The 22,378-nt window shown below is 31.2% G+C and overlaps 3 protein-coding genes across 3 annotated transcripts; 1 reads left to right on the plus strand and 2 right to left on the minus strand.

Moving 5' to 3' along the window:
* Positions 1-13,002: 13,002 nt before the first annotated feature.
* LOC111688826 lies at positions 13,003-15,839 on the minus strand. The gene is made up of 7 exons (XM_023451338.2): positions 15,523-15,839; positions 15,037-15,469; positions 14,833-14,977; positions 14,215-14,728; positions 13,723-14,155; positions 13,515-13,659; positions 13,003-13,449 (listed from the first exon to the last, which is right to left on the minus strand). The coding sequence occupies exons 1-7, from the start codon at positions 15,756-15,758 to the stop codon at positions 13,043-13,045; spliced, it is 2,313 nt and encodes a 770-aa protein (XP_023307106.2). The 5' UTR covers positions 15,759-15,839; the 3' UTR covers positions 13,003-13,042.
* Positions 15,840-17,076: 1,237 nt separating this feature from the next.
* LOC111688828 (TM2 domain-containing protein CG10795) lies at positions 17,077-17,869 on the minus strand. Its single transcript, XM_023451340.2, has 3 exons — positions 17,628-17,869; positions 17,482-17,563; positions 17,077-17,422 (listed from the first exon to the last, which is right to left on the minus strand). The coding sequence occupies exons 1-3, from the start codon at positions 17,797-17,799 to the stop codon at positions 17,146-17,148; spliced, it is 531 nt and encodes a 176-aa protein (XP_023307108.2). The 5' UTR covers positions 17,800-17,869; the 3' UTR covers positions 17,077-17,145.
* A 1,025-nt stretch (positions 17,870-18,894) lies between these two features.
* On the plus strand, positions 18,895-21,743 carry LOC111688827 (peroxisomal leader peptide-processing protease). Its single transcript, XM_023451339.2, has 6 exons — positions 18,895-19,102; positions 19,167-19,966; positions 20,589-20,752; positions 20,818-20,927; positions 20,992-21,451; positions 21,516-21,743. The coding sequence occupies exons 2-6, from the start codon at positions 19,215-19,217 to the stop codon at positions 21,602-21,604; spliced, it is 1,575 nt and encodes a 524-aa protein (XP_023307107.2). The 5' UTR covers positions 18,895-19,102; positions 19,167-19,214; the 3' UTR covers positions 21,605-21,743.
* The last annotated feature ends 635 nt before the right edge of the window (positions 21,744-22,378 follow it).

Below are 22,378 nucleotides of genomic sequence, written 5' to 3' on the forward strand. Positions count from 1 at the left end.
CTCGCTTACAGAGGGAACACTAAAGTGACGACTGTCTTTCGGAAGTACAAAAAACAACTTTTAAGAGTATAATCTCCAGGCTACTTGAGGACAGTAAAAATACGACTGTCTCCGGCCCCGCTTACAAAGAGGACACTAAAGTGACGACTGTCTTCATTCTCGATTACAAAGGGTACATTCATGACAATTGATCCAAAACATAGGAATTACGATCATCCAGGTGGTAAACTATTAGTGGAAATTACTGTATTTTTCGTATGCATTGACTCTTTGTCGAACTGCTGGGGTGTTGCTTGAATATAAAGCCGGTGGACCACACTACGCGTTAAAGCATTATGCGCTTTTCATATCTACAATAACAACCCAGCAGTTCGATGGGACAGTCCCGAACTCACCACTTAACCTACCACTTGTGTTGGCCCCTATAAACCTGACTACCTAGGTGACCAACCATTTTAACATGCGCTTGTCCTAAGAGGAAGTCAATCGTCACTTTACACCCTACAAAGAGACAGTAAAGAGACGATTGTCTCCGCTCTCGCTTACAAAGGGGACACTAAAGTGACGACCGTCTTCATTCTCGATTACAAAGAGTTTATTTGTAACGAAAGGCCAAAAACATACGAATTGGAGTCAGCCAGGTGGTAAGATATTAATGGAACTAAAATTTAAAAATTTCAAGTGTTTACTCTGCAGAATACTGAGACAATAATGTGACGATTGACCCAAAAGTTATAAATTTGAGTCAACCAGGCATATTAGTAGAAAATAATAATAATTTCTCCAAAAGATGGGTAAAATAACTACTTTCGGAAGTACAAGAAAAAAACAATTTTTAAGAGTATAATCTCTAGGTTACTTGAGGACAGTAACGAGACGACTGTCTCCGCTCCCGCTTACAAAGGGGACACTAAAGTGACGACTGTCTTCATTCTCGATTACAAAGGGTACATTCGTGACGAATGACCCAAAACATACAAATTACGATCATCCAGGTGGATAACTATTAGTGGAAATTACTGTCTTTTTCGTATGCATTGACTCTTTGTCGAACTGCTGGGAAAGTAAGATGGAAACAGCTGTTTCACTTTTTTTGTATGTGTTTACATAAAAATACATCCCTGATCTAATGCGACCAAGCAGGTTTTAATCATTTCAAAAAAATGAAGAGAGCCATGCGACTGTCAAATTTTCCATATGTTATCTCTCACAATTTGTGGTGGTTTCATTACATATTGCGTTTAGGCGATCCCATCCGTACTCTTCTACACAAAATTTTGACAGATCATATTACTTGTGTGATCGTGTAAAGCCAGCTTTACTTCGTATTTCGTTCGTTGTCTTTTTTAAACGCCTGCCTTAGTTTTACTCAAAGTGAGGTTATGTTTAAAACTGATGGAGACCATTTTAACTCAAACATAAACTGGTGGAAACCATTAAATCTCTAAAGCTTATTCTGGTGGAGACCAAAAAATACTTTTGGTATAATTAAGCTCGGTTCTCCAACTTCCTATATGAAGGTAAAGGTACGTAACGTGTGATTGTGTGAAGTGTCCTTACAAAAAAAAAAAACTTTTTTTTTAATTACAAAAGTGCATTTTCACGTCGTTTAATACCAACATTTCGAATTGGTTTCCTCTTTTTATATCAATTTTTAAATCTTTTGTTTATTTTGTTATTATTTTTATTTAAATATATACTATAAACTTCAAGTCATATAAATAAAGTGTAGATGTTTAGATGTACGAATATATACTATATATTTTATTAGTGGTACTTTAATGTTTTTGGCATTTCCGATACAGACATTTCAATTCAATTGTTCATTTGGTCGGAGGACCGACCGACCGGTCGCTCGCTCATACCGTATCGTACATTGTGTTTGCACCCTGTGTGTTAACTTTTGTCATTATTGTTGCTGCTGCTATATTGTTGTCATTTATTCTATGTGGGGGCATAATACTAAGTTGTATGACTATTAGCTTAAAGTCGCCACATAATAATTACAATAGCTATATTAACAACAACAACAACGAAACAGCAAAACAATGGCAATTGACACGCAGCATTCAAACAAAAACACAACAACATTTCATCTAGTCATCATTAGTTCGTTGATAAAGTGTAAAGTGAACGTAAGAAAAAACAAGTATGAATTTATAGTCGGACATTGCCGACCATATGATACCCTACACCAGTCAGTATGTTAAAATTTTGAATTTTTTTAAATAAAACATTTAATTTGTTTTATTGTGGAATATTTTTACTTATTGTTGACAAAAAAGAGAGATTTTCTACAAGAGGGCTCATAGGGGAGAAGGGGTAAATATGGACCTATCCTTATAAATTTTGGTAAATGAATTTACTTCTACTTCAAAGTCATTTATGTAGATTTTAATCGTTCTATAAGAAATTATAAGTCAATTTTGACCTTCAAGTCATTTTCTGAAGGGGAGTTTGTATGGGAACTAGGATCAAATGAGGCCCGATCTCTATAAAACATTTAACGTAATTGTGAGCCTAAAGGGCCGATTCGGGGGGTACGGTTGTATGGGGACTAGGAGAAATAATGTTCCGATTTCAACCATTTTCAATAGCGATCGTCCTTGAACCAAAAAAAAAGGATGTGCCAAATTTCATCAAATTATCTTTAAAATTGCGACCTGTAGCGTGCGCACAAGGTTTACATGGACACACAGACAGACGGACGGACGGACGAACAGACGGACATAGCTATATCGAATCTGAAAGTGATTCTGAGGCGATTGGTATACTTTAAGGTGGGTCTAAGACCAATATTTTTGGTTGTTACAAACTTCAGCACAAACACTTAATACCCTCCCCACTATAGTGGTGTAGGGTATAAAAAAATGATTGAGTGAATGAATGAATGCATCGTTGGTTGCTGTTGCTGGTGGTGCTAGATGTTTGACTAACTGACTGACTGGTTGATTAGTTTATCGTTTTGTGGATACACATTCAGACATACACTGACATATAGAAATATTCTAATTGAAATAAATTATTTTCTAATGACAAGAAAATAAATAGTGTTAACTAATGACCATATTAAGCAGTTCTAGAGTTATGGGTGAACGACGTTTTGCATTAGTTTTTTCCTTTAAAATATAATTAATTGAATTTAAGCTATAATAGGTAATAGTTGTTTTTGTTTTGTTTGTATGAAATTTTTAGTAAGTTGCCATTGTCTTCTGATATTTTCTTTTAGTTAATCTAAGCCTATTAGGATTATGATTTAAGAACTTAACACGTTATTCGTGAAACCCCCGTTTATATAGTTTTTGTGGTGATTTGGTACATGCAAAGAGAGACATCTAAACAGATCAAAATAATACACCGACAATCACGTCATTGATTACATACACTTTATTAAGCCGGAGGGCCACACTACGCGTCTTTGCGTCAAAGCATGATGTGCTTTTCGTACCTACTTCGCATTCCACGCTTCAAGTTACAAGTGACGCTTTTTATACCCTACGCCAATATAGTAGGGAGGGTATTATGCGTTTGTGCTGAAGTTTGTAACACCCAAAAATATTGGTCCTAGACCCATCTTAAAGTATACCAATCGCCTCAGAATCACTTTCTGATTCGATTTAGCTATGTCCGTCTGTCTGTGTGCCCATGTAAAGCTTGTGCGCACGCTACAGGTCGCATTTTTCAAGATAATTTGATAAAATTTGGCACATACTCTTTTTTTGGTTCAAAGACGAAATGGTTGAAATCGGTCCATTTTTTCTCCTAGCCCCCATACAACCGTACCCCCCGAATCGGCCCTTTAGGCTCACAATTACATAAAATGTTTTTTAATATCAAAAAAAAAAAATCAGCAAAAATTAGTTTTATAGAACAATAAATGACAATACTAATTTTTATAGTGATCGGGCCTCATTTGACCCATACAAACTCCCCTTCAGAAAATGACTCGAAGGTCAAAATTAACTTATAATTACTAATAAAACGATCAAAATCGACATAAATGACTTTGAAGTAAATATAAATTCATCTACAAAATTTATAAGGATAGGCCCATATTTTCCCCCTTCTCCCCCATAAGCCCTCTTGTAGAAAATCTCTTTTTTGTCAACAATAAATAAACAATTTCACAATAAAACAAATTAAATGCTTTATATAAAAAAATCCACAATTTTAACATACTGACCGGTTTAGGGTATAATATGGTCGGTAATGTCCGACTATAAATTCATACTTGTTAAGCATCAATTTTTTGTTTTATTTTAAAAAAAAACTTCGCGTTTGTCTACAGCATTTATTTATTTTTTCATCATTAAACTCATATTAATTTGTGAAAATTAATATGCACTAAAAAAAGCATATAAAATGTCAAAATCAGCTGACATGTTCGTGGGCCGTTGTGACGCTTATAAAAGTAGAGAGTAGATCTACTTTAAGCATTCTACGCGTCAAGGCATTCTACCCTTTTGTACTTGTAACTTTCAGCATACAAATACATTGATTCTACTTTTTTTACAGACACGTAGTTAGTTAGTTAGTTAGTTAGTTAATTAGTTAGTTAGTTAGTTAGTTAGTTAGTTAGTTAGTTAGTTAGTTAGTTAGTTAGTTAGTTAGTTAGTTAGTTAGTTAGTTAGTTTGTTAGTTAGTTAATTAGTTAATTAGTTAATTAGTTACTTAGTTAGTTAGTTAGTTAGTTAGTTAGTTAGTTAGTTAGTTAGTTAATTAGTTACTTAGTTAGTTAGTTAGTTAGTTAGTTAGTTAGTTAGTTAGTTAGTTAGTTAGTTAGTTAGTTAGTTAGTTAGTTAGTTAGTTAGTTAGTTAGTTAGTTAGTTAGTTAGTTAGTTAGTTAGTTAGTTAGTTAGTTAGTTAGTTAGTTAGTTAGTTAATTAGTTACTTAGTTAGTTAGTTAGTTAGTTAGTTAGTTAGTTAGTTAGTTAGTTACTTAGTTAGTTAGTTAGTTAGTTAGTTTGTTAGTTAGTTAGTTAGTTAGTTAGTTAGTTAGTTAGTTAGATAGTTAGTTAGTTAGTTAGTTAGTTAGTTAGTTAGTTAGTTAGTTAGTTAGTTAGTTAGTTAGTTAGTTAGCTAATTAGTTAGTTAGTTAATTAGTTAGTTAGTTATTTAGCCAGTTAGTTAGTTATTTAGTCAGTTAGTTAGTTAATTAGTTAGTTAGTTAGTTAGTTAGTTAGTTAGTTAGTTAGTTAGTTAGTTAGTTAGTAAGTTAGTTAGTTAGTTAGTTAGTTAGTTAGTTAGTTAGTTAGTTAGTTAGTTAGTTAGTTAGTTAGTTAGTTAGTTAGTTAGTTAGTTAGTTAGTTAGTTAGTTAGTTAGTTAGTTAGTTAGTTAGTTAGTTAGTTAGTTAGTTAGTTAGTTAGTTAGTTAGTAAGTTAGTTAGTTGGTTAGTTAGTTAGTTAGTTAGTTAGTTAGTTAGTTAGTTAGTTAGTTAGTTAGTTAGTTAGTTAGTTAGTTAGTTACTTAGTTAGTTAGTTAGTTAGTTTGTTAGTTAGTTAGTTATTTTGTTAGCTAGTTAGTAAGTTAGTTAGTTAGTTAGTTAGTTAGTTAGTTAGTTAGTTAGTTAGTTAGTTAGTTAGTTAGTTAGTTAGTTAGTTATTTAGTTAGTTAGTTAGTTAGTTAGTTAGTTAGTTAGTTAGTTAGTTAGTTAGTTAGTTAGTTAGTTAGTGCAAGGCATTAACTTTTGACAACCTTCTTGTTTCACGTTATTTTTCTTGTAATTCATATTTACCCACAACAGATGATATTATTTCAATGTTAAGAATGTATTGCCCCACGGTCAAGTTTAGAGCAAATTTGTCTATAAATTTGGTTAAGTGGGCAGATGTGACTATGTGTTTTAAATATATATAAGTGTATATGTTTTTTTCGTCTTTACTTATGGTATTCTAATTAATGTCAAGAATCTTATTTTTTTGTGTTTAGAACAAAACGTGATGGCATTTTATTTCATGAGGATTAATGTGAAGCAATTAGTTTATTCTTAATTTTTGCCCCACAGCAGCAAACACACGAGTACAAAAAAGACAAAAGACGGACAAAGAAAACACTCATCAATTGGGCACTTATTGTACTTATCTCTAGAATTTTTTTATTCAAAAATAATCAACAGGTACGTCTTGTGTATTATTCTTATGAATTTCATTGTCAATTTTCCTAAAGTCCCGCAAAAGAAAAACCATTCAAAATTCTCTAACGTATTTAATGTGCAAAAGTTTCCCTGTCAATTTATGTTCGCTACTTGAAATATGTCATGTTTAAATTGTTGGCAAATAAATCAGATTTTTTAAAATAAATTGTGATTTATTACAGAACAAATGTGACAAGGATACACCTTTATTGTGACAAAATATTGCAACACTTTGATTGACAGGGCATTGGATAAACCCATCTGTTTGGAATAGAAAATTTTCTAAAGATAGAAAAAAATGAGCAAAATTAAAATTAAAACAAATAAATGCAATAAAGTACTTAAGTAGAATAGAAAAAAAGACACTTTGTATAAATAAAAACCCCAGCCCTAGTTTATTGAAAGAATATAAACGTAATGAATGTCACCAGCCCTTAAGTCAGATCTATAAAAGACTGTACTATTTGTAGTAAGTATTTGATATAACGATATAACTAATTATATCAGATTAAGTATTTCTTTAATTTAAAAGTTTTTTTAAATATCTTTCATTTAGTTTACTTTACTGTTTGTTATATTACCTCTTTATAAGAGCACTAACCTATTGACTATCCTAAGGTCTAGTCTCCGGAGCGATCTATGAACTAGTTCATGTACCAATTTGTTGACCGTTCTATTGACTATTATATAGACTAGCCGATTGAAAAATCTATGTAAATCTATATATATAAAAGACCAGCGTTACTGACTGACTGATTCATCATCGCACAGCCCAAACGGCTTAACCTAGAATCATGAAATTTTGACAGTATATGTGTTTTTGGTTATGTAGATCCACTAAGGAGGGATTTTTGGAAATTTGCACATTTACGGGTAAAAAGGGGAAAAAACAAGTAAAACAGGTTTTCTTAAATATCTTACATAATATTAGTGATACAAGAAAAATTTTAAACGCACCTGTATCTACTCTTAAAATGAGCAGATGGGTGTCTGGTACTTTTTTTTGAAATTCGTCTGGTACTTTTTTTTGAAATTCGTTTATTCAATTATTCATATTAAATTACGGACTAACTCTGTAATATTTATTGTAATAAAATTTTTGCTATTTCACTGGGTAAAAAAGTACCAAAAAGGGGAAAAACGGGAAATTTAATTCTATTCAAACTCATTGAGCCAACTTTTACTCACACAAAATAAGCTTTTGGTATATTATTTTGAAATTCGAGTACTAAGGCATATATAGGACCAAATTCGAGTAAATTGTTTGGTACCTTTTTTAAAGCACAATTTTTCTGGAATAAATGAATGCAGATTTGAATCGTTTGAGTTTTATCTGTGATATATATGTAAATTTAATTACGGAACATTTTGTAAACTTAATTCTCGAAAAAGTATACTTCTAAACGAAAAGGGGAAACATTGTACTCTTTTTATTAGTACTTTCCACTTAGGTAAACTTTATTCCACTTTTGGTACTTTTTCTTCCTTCAAATGATACTCTATGTATGTTCTTTAATATGAACTGAAAACACATGATTATTAAACATACACGGTCCTCATTGAATAAGATCCTTTTTTTTCAATTATTCAAATAGATTCTTTATAATGGTTAACCGGAACACACGGTCCTTATTAAATGAGAATTTATTGAAAGAGATCTTTGTACTTTTTCATTTTTCCGATGGTACTTTTTGATATTTTTATGATATTGAACATAGTTAGGGTAGCGAAGCACCCAGGGTATGCTAGTTATAGATAAGTCTATAATCGAATCTACATTAGGCTAGTGACTAGTCTATAGATTAGATTATAGACTCTAATATAAAATAGTTTATAGATAAGTATAATTACTAGCTTATGAATCATTCCATTAACTAGTCTACGGACTAGTCATAGAATATTTTCATTTGTGAAGGAGGAAAGCTACATGAAGTGATACGCTCTTTAGAAGAATTTCGTCTCATGTATTTATATTTAAAATTAAATGATATAATCCTTTAATAACTCTGTTTCATAATATGTATATTTCCCGCACTATATATAAAAATAATAACACGTGCAATCCATGCAAATTAGGCGCCAACTAGTTTATATTTTTTCCATTCCACAATTTCTGTTTTACTGGGTGACAAAAAAAAACCATCGTTAGGAGAAATGTCATTTATCATATAAATCATCTGTAAATATCGCGTCTAGTGTAAAAAACAACAATTGTCATTACACTTGTTGGTCTTGTTTATTAAACACGGAGTACACAGACAGACATAACAGCAGACATTTGCAGTTGCAACATTTGCTGCTTTCAATTTAATTCTTATCAGTTAAATTGTCAATATAATGTGTCACATCGATCTTGTTCAACAATGATAAAATAGCTTAACAAAACTCGAAAGAAAAAAAATCTTAATAAAAATCATTGTAATAAAAACAAAGACTAACTTTTCGGATTCTCATTAACATGTCTCGTTTGTTGCAAAAACAAAACTTCAAAGAACTACTGCAAGAAATTGTTATTCTGAAATAGTTTTAATATGCAACAAATGTTGCTGATTCGCTCACTGCTGTTGCAGCTTATTGTTTTGTTTATTGTTCGCAACAGGTAGTACGAGTAGTAGTTCACTTCATAACATAGTATGACTTATTGAAAAAATGGGGATGTATCCTGTTTAGTTTTGTTTGATAGATAGATAGATAGATAGATAGATAGATAGATAGATAGATAGATAGATAGATAGATAGATAGATAGATAGATAGATAGATAGATAGATAGATAGATAGATAGATAGATAGATAGATAGATAGATAGATAGATAGATAGATAGATAGATAGATAGATAGATAGATAGATAGATAGATAGATAGATAGATAGATAGATAGATAGATAGATAGATAGATAGATAGATAGACTGATGAATAGGAAAATACCGAATTTTGACATAGAATTACAAAGAATACATTCGTTTGGGGCTACCTTCACAACATGTTTCTCTTATTGGTGAACCAACAACACTACTTGAAATTCCATAGGGCAAATGTTAGTGGGCGCTTAAGCTACATTCCTAAAATAGTTTCACATTCAGACTGTGTGCGCGCGCAAAACCGATTTTCTTGTCAAACATACAAAAACAACAGCAACAACAATTACAAACAAATAAATAAATGAAGTGGGAATGAGGTGTTTGGACATAATGTAATAAATAATTAAAATCAAAGTAATTAATAATGATTGTAATTTAAAATCGAACAAATGAGATGGTGTTGCCGATAAATATTCACTCGTACTTCATACATTATTTTAAATGCGTATGTTTTTTAATCGAATGAATATTAAAAATAAAATAACTAAAATTACACGATAAAATAAACAAATCAAAAAAAAAAACAATAATTATTTCAATGAATGTGATTTAAACAATGGTTTATAGTAATTGTTTTGTAAACGCGCAGACATGAGTTGAATTTTATATTTTATTTAATTCACGATTTTGTGAAAAAGAATTTCAGATTAAAAAAAAAAAAACATTTAATATTTTTCCCTGTCTTTTCTTATGTCTCTCCAAATGTGTGTCTGTTGAAAGCAATCCCAAAATAACTTTGGGATCCTAATTTGCCATAATTATGGCAGACATACTTTCGAGAAGTTTTCTAGTTAGAATCAGTGTTATATTTTTTTGTAGGTTGCTATTACAGTTATTATTGTTAGAAGGTAGGTAATGCAGTTTAATTCGCTTCTGTCTAATGCGGCTAATACATAATATGTATGTGGGGTTCTATAGTTGAAACGAAAAGTCGACTTTTCGACTTTTTGCATTTTATGAAAAGTCGATTTTTCGACTTTTGGCATTTTATGAAAAGTCGACTTTTCGACTTTCGATATTTTGCATTTAGTTAAAAGTCGATTTATCGACTTTTAATATTTTATAAATAGTCGACGTTTCGACTTTTTCCGACTTTTCGATTTTTTTGACTTTTTGGCTTTTTCCTACTTTTATTCAACTTTTCGAATGTTTTCTTTCCGACTATTTCGACTTTTTCCGAACAGAGTTAAAAATTTATAAAGTTGCCAGAAGCGTAAATTTATAATGTTGCCATTTTACATTATATTATTATTATTTATTATTATTAATAAAAAAATTTATTTATATTTCTTCTATTTGTTGCAATTTTTTAAATTTTTTTTCGACTTCTTTCGATTTTTCCGACTTCTTCCGACTTTTTTCAACTTTTACCGACTTTTCGACTTTTCTACTCTTTCCGACTTTTCGACTTTTATTTACAAAGTCGACTTTTTTCATAGACGATCGAGTTATCGACTTTTTTGGAACAAAATAGTCGACTTCGACTTCTCGACAAAAAGTCGATTGTTCCATTATTCGAAAGTCGATTTATAGAACCCTAATACATATGTATATTTTTGTGTACGTGTATGACTTTCGAATAATCGAGCAATCGTCTTTTTGTCGACTTTTAACTAAATGAAAAAAATCGAATAATCGACTTTTCGTTTCAACTATAAAACCCTACTGATACTATAGAACCCTTTAAATATCAGATTGAATGAAATGATCAGTAAATATTTCCCTAAAATTGGGCATAATTAAAATTATTATATATTTTAAATTTTTTATAAAAAAAAGTCAAGAGAGAATAAGTTTTATCCAAAATTTTGATTCATTGTCTATAATCTTATACATATCTCAGGAAATTGTGCCATAAGATCTAAGAAGAAATCCTTATTTGCGTATAAAAGTATGAATTTATTTATGCGTTCGGTATCTTCAAATTTAACAGATAATTACAAAGATACTGCGTTAGCTACTACTGTTTTATCATTTATATATAATTAAAAAATTCTAACGTTAACAACTGCTTTATCATTACACACCCTCAACATCTAGAATGTTAATATATGGCTTGATTTTTGTAAATTTGCAACATAAAAGTAAACAATCACAATCCAGAGTGATTAGAAATCTGTAATAAAGGATTTTTTGGTTTTCTATAATATTAAACATTGAACCTTAAATTCATTATACTTATAGGGTTCTGTGTATATCTATATATATATATAAAAATCAATGTGTGTTTGTTTATTTGTTTGTTTCTACCTTATAGGAGGCTAAACTACTGAACCGATCTTCTTGAAATTTTCACCGTGTGTTCCTCTATATCTGGAAAGAACAATAGGCTAATTTTTGTTTTGAAATTTCAAGTGGGCGAGATACCACGCCCATATTAAGAAAATATTAAATCCGTATATTTGAAATAATATAACAGTTGGGCGAGATGCCACGCCCATATTAAAAATATATTAAATTCGTTAATTTTGGAAACTATTACAGTTAGAATCTTAAAAATTTGCACGAGTAACTTTAACATTAATGTCAAAATTTGACAAACTTCCCATGAGAGGAGCGGCACCTCCCATTTAAAAAATACAAAAATTAGTTTATCTAGGAAACTAATTAGACTAAATTCTTCGATTTTTGCACCAAGAACTTTAATATTCATAAAAGAGCGGACTTTCGTCATGGATTTTTTTTATATCTGAGAAGCTATTAGAGCTAAAATCTGCAAATTTTTTCAAAAAAATGAATCAAATACAAAATTTCGTTAACTGGGTAACTAAATAGAAACAGATTCTTCAAATTTTGTAAGACGAACTTTATTATATATCTAATGATTTTGGAAATAAAAGAGCGGACTGTGAATTAAACAGAAAAATTTGTATATCTGAGAAACTATTAGAGCTAGAATCTTTAAATTCTACATGAAGAACTTTGACATTCATATGAACATTTAGAGAATCGGACTTTCAATGGGGTCTTGGCACCTCCTATATGAATTAAATACAAAATATCGTTTATCTGAGAAACTACAAGATGATTTTTTTTCAATTTTTCATCGATTACATTAAAATCTTAATAAACATCCGTAAAATTATACATCTGGAAAACTATTACAGTTAAAATCTTCAAAATTATTGAGTGGGTTTTCGTTGTTGTTGTGGCCTCCGGTAGGTTAGTGGTTAGTGTTCTAGTCTGGTAGACCGGAGGTGGTGGGTTCGATTCCCACCCGTAGCACTGGTTAAGAAGCGCACAACAGGCCCGATAGAGGCCTAGGTATATTTTTTCGGATTTGATGTGTATACATCCTCCTTTCAAACTATCTAACTAACTAATCCGGGGGTTTTGTACTTAGTTCCAAGCCAAGGAATCGGGCTACTTCAATAGGGTTAGTCCATAAATCCATTGGGCTAAGTGAAGTAGCATGGGTTGAATATGTGGAGGGTATCATGGGAACCCTGTCCACAAGCTGGGCATATATTGGAGGCGGTATTGTCTAAAGACATTTTGCTTTTTGGGTAGCGAAGCACACTTTGTGGTACTTTTTCTCTCATTCGCTGAATTTAGAAACATAATATTAAACATTCAAGCTCAAGAGTGAATGGAAATCTGTAGAAAGACATTTTCATTTTTCAACTGATAACTTCTGATATTTCCGTAAATATGAGCCTTGAATCATGATGTGTATTGAACTTTATTTGGTACCTTTTTTTCTTTAACTAGGACCATTAAACGTGTAGCGTCCTATCGTTCATGACATTCATTCATGACAAAAAAAAAGGTCACTCAGAAACCTAATTAAGTTTCTAAATTAGGGTTCTGAGTGGCCTTTTTTGGTACTTTATCGTTTATGTTGAACAAGGAATCGATTGATAAAACATAACAATTGCCCAATTCACAATCGGTGTCGTACGGTTGTATTTGTACTATGTCGTAATTATTTTATTATTAATTTGTTTTTTTATGACATACAACACTACAACGTTACGACATTGATTGTGAATTGACCAAATATATTTATTTATCATTTATTTACACAAAACAAAAGTTTCAGTATGAATTATGTATATGAATCTGTTTTAAAACCATATAAATTTCTAGCAAGTTCATCTCTTATAAAAGTGGATAATGCACATTCATTATAGGATGTCTGAACATCATTATCATTAACACTATCATGGTCTTCTTCATTTTGGCTATTATCTGAAGGTCGCCACTGATTGTTATAGCTAATACAAATATTATGTAATATACAACAAGTTATTACAATTTTCACAGCTTTCTCGGGAGTGTATTGTAAACCGGTGGGCGTATTTAAACAGCTAAAACGAGTTTTCAAAACTTTGACACAATGTTGAATGGTCTTTCTAATATCACGATGTTTTTCATTATATAAATGGTGGTAAGTATCTTGAGGATTTGTATAGGGTGTCATAAGATAGGGCAGTAGATGATAAGAGGAATCACCTATTGTGGATAATGTTAAAGGTTATATGGTACTTATAAGTTATAAAGATAAGTGTGATAATTACCAATTAGCCAAGTATTTATTTTGTTCTGTAAATAATTTGTTCTCAAATAGTTGTCGGCAGAACTCTGTTCCCAAACATAGTTATTTTGATAGGAACCCGGTTGTTTAGCATCTAAATATGTTATAAGCATATTATGATCACAGATCTAAAATATATATTATAACAAATTAAACATTAATTGTTGCATATTTCAGCTCTATGTACTCACCATCATAACATTTAGACTGGTAAAACCTTTATTATTCTTATAAAGATGTCTAATCTCCTTGACAGGCGTTTTAATTCTGACATGTGTATTAGCTACACACCCCACAACACCCGGTATGCTGTATCTATTGTAATAATAGTCTTTTGTTTTGTTTTCATCCTCTTCACTTTGCTGAAATTTTATCCATTTGGAAAATAAATGTTCTTCAAATATGTCAAGCATTTCACATATTATTCTAGAAACTTGAGCTTTAGAGGCCAATTCTGTGGTATCAGTTGACTTTTGGAAACCGGTAGCAATAAATGCTAAAAATGTGGCTAGTTTAATGGGTGTAGGAGTGTGGGTACTTCTATAGGTTGCTTTCATTTTATCTTTTATTTCTTCTAGTAGCACAGAAAATACCTCTTTATTTATGTGAAAACTTCTAATGAAACTAAAGTTATAAACAGTTAAAAAAAAACTCTACAAAAAAGTGGGGAATAATAAACTTACCGTTCTTCTGGTAACTCCATAATATTTGTAGCATCTCGCAGATTTCTAAGATTTAAACGTATATCATTGTTATTGTTCGTGCAACAATCTTCTAGTATCAGTTGTGGAGTGGTTTCCTTCGGTACCCATTGTGGTAACATATTGGCTATTTGATCTCTTATTGAACTAGACTCTAAACACTCTTCATGCCATATTTCAGTTGTCTCCTCTTCATCTTCATCATTTACAATATCATTTTCCAAACTTGTATCACCGGGGAGCCAATCATTCTTATATGCAATACATATATTATGCAGGATACAGCAAGAGTTTACAATTTTTATAGCTTTTTCCGGAGTATATTGTAAACCATTGGTAGTAATGAGGCAACCAAAACGTTTTTTTAAAACTTTTAAACATTTGCTTATAGTATTTCTTATTTGGTTATGTTTTTCGTTAAACAATATTTGACTGGAATCTAGGGGATTTCTATAGGGGGTTAGCAGATATGGTTGAGGTCTATAAGCAGAATCACCTGTTTAATGAAATGCTAACATTGTTATTCAACAGACAAACTTTGAAATGAAATCTCTATCAATATAATTTTCCATAGAAGTACAAATGTTAAAAAAAACTCACCAAGAACCCAAGTATTGCTTTCACCGTCTAAATATTTAGATTTAAAATAACTATCGGCAGAACTTTGACCCCAAACATAGTCCTCTTGATAGCTACCCGGTTGACTAGCATCTACATGTGTTATAACCATATTATGATCACATATCTAATTTCAAAAACAATATTTAAAAACTAAACATAAGTATTAATACGTTTAATACCTACCACCATTACATTTAAACTAGGAACACCTTTAACATTGTTGTAAAGATGTTTTACCTCTTTATCGGGTGTCTTAATACGTATATGTGTGTTCTCAACACATCCCACAACACCCGGTATACCCAAACGATTATAATAATGTTCTTTTGTTAAGCTTTCCTCCTTCTGTGATCGTTCCAATTTGACCCATTTTGATAATAAATAATCATGAAAAACATCCAACATTTCATTTATTATTTTAGACATTTGAGACTTTGACATAGGTGTCTCGTGTTCACCAGACTTTAGACTACCATTGCCAAGAAATGCTAAAAACTTCGCCAATTTAATAGATCTTGGAATGTGTGTACATCGATAGGTAACTTTCATGTTTGGTGTTATTTCATCTAGTAGCATAGCGAATACTTCTTTGTTGATACGAAAAGCGTTAATAAATCTAATTAAAAAAAAGTATTATTTTCTCAATCTTCATCAGATTCTAAATCATACCGTTCTTCCGAAAAGTCCAGGACATTTGAAGCATCTCGTAAGGTTCTTAAATATAAACGTTTATAATCATTCTTCTTATTGTCGCAGGTATTTTCTTGAACTACCAACGAATCTATAGGATTGATATTTGTTTCATTAGGAACAACTATTGGAGGCTGTATATTTTCGACAGTCTCTTCAGCGTCACTTTCACTGGATTCATCATAATTATAATATAATGCTATAGAACCGAACATTTGTTAAAAGAGATTGGAATTTTTAACATAAATATTGTTGATAATGGATTGGTAAATGAATACAATTAAAAATGTTTGTTTACAAATAAATGTTTCTTCTTCTTAATGCTATTCAATCCAACTATTTGATAACATCATAGGCATATGTAAAGTTGGGCTCTATAAATCGACTTTCGAATAATCGAACAATCGACTTTTTGTCGGAAAGTCGAAGTCGACTATTTTGTTCCAAAAAGTCGATAACACGACTATCGTCTATGAAAAAAGTCGAAAAATCGGAAAAAGTCGAATATAGTCGAATGTTGGAAAAAGTCGAAAAGTTGAAAATAGTCGAAAAGTCGGAATAAATCGAAAAAAGTCGAAAAGTCGGAAAAGGCGGGAAAAGTCGAAAAAAGTAGAAAAAAGTCGGAAAAAGTCGGAAAAAGTCGGAAAAAGTCGAAAAAAGTCGAAAAGACGGAAAAAGTCGAAAAGTCGACTATTTATTCAATATTAAAAGTCGAAAAAAGTCGAAAATTCGAATAGTCGGAAAAAAGTCGGAAAAAGTCGAAAATAGTCGAAAAAGTCAAAATGTCGGAAAAAGTCGAAAATAGTCGAAAAAATCGAAAAGTCGGAAAAAGTCAAAAAGTCGACTATTTATAAAATATTAAAAGTTGAAAAATCGACTTTTAATTAAATGAAAAAAGTCGAAAAATCGACTTTTAACTAAATGCAAAAAGTCGAAAGTCGAAAAGCCGACTTTTCATAAAATGCAAAAAGTCGAAAAGTCTACTTTTCGTTTAAACTATAGAACCCTAGTGTAAATATAAGGGGAAACCCTATTCATAGTTTTGAGAAATTTTTTGTAATTATACAACTGACTTAAATATATTTTCTTAAGGATTACAGGGAAGTCGTATGTTTGTGGCCAAGTTTTCCACAGAATTGCATCTCACTTGCACCAATTGAGTGCATTACTCCGTATAACTGTTTCCAAGTTATGCGTTGTTTGCATTGAGGATATGTTAAATTAAACTGGTGGAGACCATAAATAACTTTGGATTTATAATTTGTTCGGGGCTCCAACTTTCTATATGAAGGTATACGTCGATTGGGGGGCTCTCCCAACGTGGGATAACCTAACAATATGAGTTTTTAATACTTGCCAACTTTTTTTTAGATAGCGATAGCATTTTGCTTCGAATATCTTCCAAGAGCTATTAAGGTCGTTTTTTCCACATATTAAATTAAAACTTCATTACTTTTATTATTATGCATAATTTTTATTTGTCATTTTCACGGTATCACCGCCTATTACAGATATTGTTTTCTTTAACTTCTATTTAATTCTAACTTTATTAAACAGTCCTTAATTCTCATTACTTCAAACATAATCACTTTCAACCGTTGTTCACCAATCGTCACGCGGCACTCGATACGTTTCATTATTACTTCTTATAATATCAACACCAGCTCCATAATATGGTATAATATAATGAGAACCATCGGCTGGTCGAACAATTTGTAAAGCAATCAATATAATATCAACCAATTGACCAATAAAGAAACCACCCAATGTACACGCCTTTAGTAAGCCCATGCCGTAGTAACCCAAATAGAAACGATCTAAACCAAACATGCCAGTAAAGACGGAAAGTAATAAAACTGTATCCAAATGATAGCCATTACTAGAAAAAAATGAACAACTTAAAAAAACTGTGTATTCTAAATAAATACTACTACTTACGTCCATTTGCAGGGTAATTCCTTGGTGAAAGTATTATTGTTAGTACCCATACATTCTATGCCATCGGCTGCTATACACCAGACTATAAATTAAAGTTTTATTTATCTATTTGTTTGTCTATTCGATACAAGTTGAAATAAACTTACCTTTGGCCACACCTGTTTGTTGACAACCATAGAATTGTTGCGTTTTGGGATCAATTTGTTTTCTACTAGGATCTGGGCATAAATACTGACCCATCAATAGTGTTGTACAGTCGTGGGCTACACCAGCAACTAGCGTAATTATTAAAAACATTAATAACAATGATTTTATCATTTTTATTGCAGTTTCTTCCTAGTTTTTATATTTTGCAATTGTATAAATGTAAACAAATGATTTGTTGTGTTTTTGTTTTATTTTTACAGCTGTAAAATATAAGGTTGCCAGAACTTTGTGTTTGAAAAAAAATACAGCTTAATGTAGTACTGTGGGTAAAATAAACAAAAAGCGCAATACTTTTATATCGTTACATTTTTTACTCAGCTCTAGTACCCTTATCGATAAAATATACCAAAATAAGTCAAAATATCATATATAAGGTTCTACAGTTGAAACGAAAAGTCGACTTTTCGACTTTTTTCATTTAGTTAAAAGTCGACTTTAGGACCTTTTGCATTTTAAGAAAAGTCGATTTTTCAACTTTTCGACTTTTTTCATTTAAATAAAAGTTGACTTTTAGACTATAAGTATCTTATAAATAGTCGACTTTTCGACTTTTTCAACTTTTCGAATTTATTCGACTTTTTCGACTTTTTTCGACTTTTTCCGACTTTTTTCAACTTTTTGACTATTTTCGACTTTTTTCTACTTCTTTCCGACTATTTTAGAGTTTTTGAGTTTTTTCTACTTATTTAAAATTTTTGACTTGTTTCTACAATTTTCGATTTTTCGACATTTTCCGACTTTTCGACTTCTTTCAATTATTCGACTTTTCGATTTTCTTCGACTTTCTTCGTATTTATTCGATTTTTTTTTTGAATTATCGACTTTTTTCGATTTATCGACTTTCAGAATTTTCGGCTTTTTTCGACTTTTATTCACAAAGTCGACTTTTCGACTTTTTTGGAACAAAATAGTCGACTTCAACTTTTTTCGACAAAATGTCGATTGTTCGATTATTCGAAAGTTGATTTATAGAACCCTAATTCTGACTCCATATAATTTTTGATATACTTAAAAAATGAAATAAACAAAATTTAAACAAGCTGGTAACCTTGTTTACAATATATGTTAATCTATAACAGAGTTGTTGTTAACAGTGTATTTATTGTGAAAGTAATATATAAAGAAAAACAAAGAAAACGAAAAATAAACGCATAAACAATACAATTACTATATAATTTAACTAATTTGCATGATTTTTTTTACAAAAAACTGCTATTTGTTTAAAAAAAATAATAATAAATAAACAAATAAAATTATTTAAAATTTATTTAGATATTTTTTTCTAAACACGAAAATCTAGTTAAAATGTTGAACACATAAACAAAAAGAACTTGTTATCTCTGACAAATACGCTTGGACTTATGGACTTTCTGGAATGATAAAGATATTTGTATTATACACAGGCTTGAAAACGGTAAGTAAAATTAATTAAAAAACACTTTCTTAAACAAGTTTAAAAATAATATTTAAAATTTTAGCACATATTTAGTTAATGTAAACAAACTGCACAAGCAAGTATACCTAAAATGTTACTGAAAATACGTCACGCTTTATTGGAGGTGACGAACCATCCTAATGCCAAACAATCTGCAATTATTATCAACAATGAAGTTATCATTACATCAGGCTGTATATTACAACCCTACATCAGACCCATACTACCATTTGTGGCCGATCATACTAATGAAAATGTCTGCGCCAGCACAAAAATCATACACAAACTGCAACAGTGTAAATTGGTCAATGCTCAGGATGGTCAAAGTGAGGAGGCTCAGCATTTAAACTCGCTTAGTTATCAGGTTACTTTTGATCGCCGTAAGTTACCAGCTGCTGTTACGGAACGAAATGCCAATGTTCCGCATATATTGACCAGATATCGAGCGAAACTTTTATACGTTTTTAGCTCACAAGAAATATCTAGAAATTTGCATAAAATGTTAAATTCCATAAGCTTTAACAATACATCAACTAAAGATCACAATGAAGTGCTATTGACTTCATTTTTAATATTAACTATGCGTCCGGCTAAATCTATTGATTCCCCTGAACGTTTTGAAAAATTTTTAGAACATATAGCACATTATTTGAGATATAAATATCCCATTAGACCTTTGGATGATGTTTTGACCATGTGTACACCTTTTGGTATGGAAAATTTTTATAAAACTATTAGTATTGGCAAGGTTTCCAATGTTATTGGCAAAGATGGTTCCCTATTTGTGTTGTCAAACAATTTGCCTTTGGGATGTGAGGGCTCAGCGGTGTTTAATAATAAATTGTAAGTTTTTAATAAAAAAGGAAGAAACTGAAGTAGAACTGAACTAGAACTGAACTAGAACTGAACTAGAACTGAACTAGAACTGAACTAGAACTGAACTAGAACTGAACTAGAACTGAACTAGAACTGAACTAGAACTGAACTAGAACTGAACTAGAACTGAACTAGAACTGAACTGGAACTGAACTAGAACTGAACTAGAACTGAACTAGAACTGAACTAGAACTGAACTTGAACTGAACTAGAAATGAACTAGAACTAAACTAGAACTGATCTAGAACTGATCTAGAACTGATCTAGAACTGAACTAGAACTGAACTAGAACTGAACTAGAACTGAACTATAACTGAACTAGAACTGAACTAGAACTGAACTAGAACTGAACTAGAACTGAACTAGAACTGAACTAGAACTGAACTAGAACTGAACTAGAACTGAACTTGAACTGAAGTAGAACTGAAATAGAACTAAACTAGAACTGAACTAGAATTAAACTAGAATTGAACTAGATCTGAACTAGAAATGAATTAGAACTTAATTAGAACTGAACTAAAACTAAAATAGAACTAAACTAAAAATAAACTAGAACTTAACTTATTGTATCTTTTAACAATTTTTTTAGGCGTTTAATTGGTCTCATCATTTCCACGGCTTTTCAGCGTAATAACGAAAATCTACAAATGACTATGGCAGCTAATTTTGCACATTTACTAAGAGATTTTATGAATCAATTAGGCATAAAAATCACCACTATTATGCTGCCCAGAGAACCGTCCAATTTTGCCTGTAATTAATGCAACTATGAATTGTTATCAATGGTTTAATCTTATGTCTGTTGTTCTTTTTTATAGGGGAACGTACAATGGTAGTTATAGAAGCTGCTGGTAGCCAGGGAACTGGTACTTTAGTTAAAGTACAGAATAAGAAATTCATATTGACTTGCTCGCATGTAGTCTTTCAGGTAATGTTGTTAGTATTTGTTAATCTCAATCTTGGTACATCTTACCACTTACTACATTTTCCAGGTTAACTCAAAAGTAGCCTGTCGCGGTGTAGACGGCGAATTTGAAGCCGATGTTCTTTGGCGTAATCCTCACTATGATACTGCCTTCGATGTGGCTCTACTCTCAGCACCCACCAACATTCCTGAACGCTATTGCGTACGTTTGGCCCAATCAAAACCGAGCTTGGGTCAAACTGTTTATAATGCTGGCTTTCCTTATTTTGTTAATTTCAATTTAAAATACGATTTCAATCCTTCAATATTTCAAGGTCGCATTATTAAATATACACCAGCTGCTATAATGTCCGATGGCTGTGTACAGGCTGGCCAGAGTGGTGGTCCCATGTTTGACGAACACGGCTGTATAATGGGCATATGTGTGTCAAATATTAAAATGGATAATGTGGTTTATCCGAATATAAATAGTGCAGTACCTATAATATCAATACGTTCCATTTTGGAGGATTATGCTAAAACAAATGGTATACGTTTTTTTCTTTTCAACTTTTTATTTATTTAATTATATTTGTTTGTTTTTATTTTTAGATCTACGTATTTTAAATAATTTAGTAGCTAATCAAGATATTCAGCGTGTTTGGTCGTTGGCTCCTCCTCCCATAATTAGTAAATTATAAAATGCTAATTATCGGGTGTTTTTTTTTTTTGTTATTAACAATAATTATACATGTTTATTATATACATATACAATTCTATTTTACATTTTACATATAAATTATTATATATTTAAGATAAATAAACATTTATACGCACATATATCGGAAATATATACTTTTAATTAACTTAATTCTAATTATTATTTATTAGACTATATCATATACATATTATGTTTGTTGATCGCAAGATTTATTTTTGGGTAAACTAAGCTCACTTCTAATAATTGTTTCCATTGTAGAATATAATAGGACAATATGTAATTCAAAATTTTGGATTTAATTCCCAGAATGAATCAATATCCATTACAATACTATTACAAATCGTATTCTAACCTTATTTATAGAGCAGGACCACACGTCCGTTGTAGTGAATTAGACCAGAATCTCTGGTTGGAATCGAACACACAACATCCAAATCGATAGACTAGCAAACTACCAACAAGCCTACCGACAGACTATATCGTATGTATCGTTCCCACGACAATCGGTTCTTCGCACCGGAACGACTCGGAGTTCAACGAACAACCACAAAGGATTGTCAATCCTGTCACACCGACTTTACATGTGTCGCTGCTACAACAACAGACTATACATTATGGAAATCACTATTATGGACAATAAACATTAGGGATATTTAAGAAAGTACAATTTGGAGAACGAGTTCTCTCTTAAAAATTCTAGGTTTTAATTAGGATGGCTTTGCATTAAGCACTCATATTGCCAGGTTATCACACG

Source organism: Lucilia cuprina, chromosome 6 (assembly GCF_022045245.1).
Source record: "Lucilia cuprina isolate Lc7/37 chromosome 6, ASM2204524v1, whole genome shotgun sequence".
In the NCBI taxonomy this organism is placed as follows: domain Eukaryota; kingdom Metazoa; phylum Arthropoda; class Insecta; order Diptera; family Calliphoridae; genus Lucilia; species Lucilia cuprina.